The sequence below is a fragment of the Cydia splendana genome, chromosome Z (assembly GCF_910591565.1).
Source record: "Cydia splendana chromosome Z, ilCydSple1.2, whole genome shotgun sequence".
NCBI classification, from domain to species: Eukaryota; Metazoa; Arthropoda; class Insecta; order Lepidoptera; family Tortricidae; genus Cydia; species Cydia splendana.
Genome location: NC_085987.1, coordinates 7,507,635 through 7,509,700, shown reverse-complemented (window position 1 = coordinate 7,509,700; position 2,066 = coordinate 7,507,635). Strand labels below are relative to the sequence as shown.

The window sequence follows — 2,066 nt, the reverse complement described above, 5'->3', positions numbered from 1 at the left end:
TTCAATTTCTGTTCCTAGTCGCCTGACTTCAGAGAGGCCAATAATGTCATAATTTATTAATTTTAGAGCTTCAGAAAGTTCTAGTAGCCTCTCATAAGATCTAAGAGTCCTAACATTGTATGTTCCTATATGCAGTACATTCTCTTTATTTCTGGTTGCTTGCTTAGAATACGGTTCGGAGGTATTACCTTGAAGAAGGGATGTGCTCGCTCTTGTTGATTGAGTGGGTGTCCTTGGAGGGTGGTGGTCTAGCTCTCCCTCGGTGACCAGCCGTGGTGGGAGGCGGAGAGGGGTTCTTGTCACGCGTTTTTTGGTTCACTATTATGTTGATGTTGATTTTGATTTTGATTCACTGGTGTTTGTGGTTTTTGCACTGATGTAGTATTTGTTACATTGGCTGAAGTTCCAGTGGTTCCAATAGGTGCCGTCATATAGTCTGTAATTACGTATTTATTTTTCTTTGGCGCTTGTGGATTAACTTGTGTAACTGGGATGTTTTCCTTGTCTGGATTCTGATGTGGAGGCGAGTATATTGAGTTAATATTTCTTTTCTTCTGGCTATAATTGATGTGTTGCTCACTGTTTTGGCTTGATATGTTTTTATTTTTTGATATTATAAGCTTGTCTTGCCTAATTATTGCCTTGTTGCCCTTGTCTCGCTCTTTTTTGGCCTCTTCTTGGAGTTCTTTTCTCTTTTCAAGTACCTTTCTTGTGAAGTCTTCTTTAATGTAGTAGTTCGTAACTTCTAAGTTTTTCTTCTTTCGCAGAACTTGTATTTTTCTTCCAAGTGTAGTGAATGTGATGATAACAGGTCTGACGTTGCTTCCTTTCTTACCAAGTCTTCTAACGGATTCTATGTCTGTTTCGTAGCACTGCACTTTCATAGTATTATTTATAGTTCCTAACACAATTATTTCCAAGTCAGAATAGCTTCTTTCTTTCTCTTCTAGGCCAAACAGAACAATATTTCTCTGTCTCAGCCGGCGTTCTATTTGTTCAATTTGGTTCTCTTGAAGTTCCAATTTGTTTTCCAGATTAGTTTGTTTTTGTTCGATTAAACCTAGTCTTGCATCTAGTTTATCTAAAACTTGTTTTGCAATAGAGTCACCCAGAGACTTCATTTCTTCGCTTTGTTTAAACTGGTGTTCTTGTATCGACTTAAGCAGTTCTTTCATTTCCTCCATGGTTGAGATCTGTCAAATCTGTTTACGTCTTCTTTGCTCTGTTTTGCCGACAGAGTCGGTGTGTTAGTGATGAAAACAGTGGCGCTGCTAGGTATGTGTTCCCTCTGTTTTGCCGACAGAGTAATGAGTTGTCATGGGTACAACAGATGGCGCTGTCCGGTATAACTTATTAGCTGTGATTTTGATTGAGCCGGGAATTTGTATCTTCGTAGTAGATATGAGCGCCGCGCCGGCGCGTAGCGATTGCAAATCCGTGGACATTTTTCAAATCCGGATTTACGGATTTTAGTTTGACCGAAATCCGAAGTTCGGATTCAATCCGGATTTTAAGAAAGGAATATGTGGCATAAAGGCAAAGTGAAACAAACAATCAAATTAAGTTGTTTTTATTAAAAATAAAAAAACAGAATGCGTACACTGCTACGCCAATAACAAAATCTTTAAAAAACAATAAAAACTAAATACATACGTACACTCCCAAGTAACAAAAGGTTCTATAACTAAGGCATTTTATCACCAAACAGTGATATAGTAGGCCTATAATGGTAACCATTGTGACTGCTTGTACTATAAAGGTTTTTAACAAAGCGTTTTGTTTCTATAAGATTAAAGACCTTTTAAGTACTATAATTTAGCTCTTAGAACGCTTATAGGATCATACAAAAGAATCTTTAAAGTGCTGCACTGTAATAGACATGCAAAAAGCGATTATGGTACTATTTAACGACTTTACGGATGCTTTTATGTACCTATTTTGCACTAATAATGCGTCAAAGTAACTTTTATAGTACTAGTATTGTAGCAGTATCGTAAACACCATTAGAGGATCAATCTGCACTATAAAAGGACATTGCACGACCATTACGTAACGTTTTAGCTTTT

General features: G+C 37.3%; 1 protein-coding gene across 1 annotated transcript; it reads right to left on the bottom strand.

The window, feature by feature from the left end:
* Positions 1-299: 299 nt before the first annotated feature.
* Positions 300-1,184, bottom strand: LOC134805216 (uncharacterized). The gene has a single exon (XM_063778525.1). It carries the CDS (start codon positions 1,182-1,184, stop codon positions 300-302), a length of 885 nt encoding a protein of 294 aa, XP_063634595.1.
* Positions 1,185-2,066: the final 882 nt, after the last annotated feature.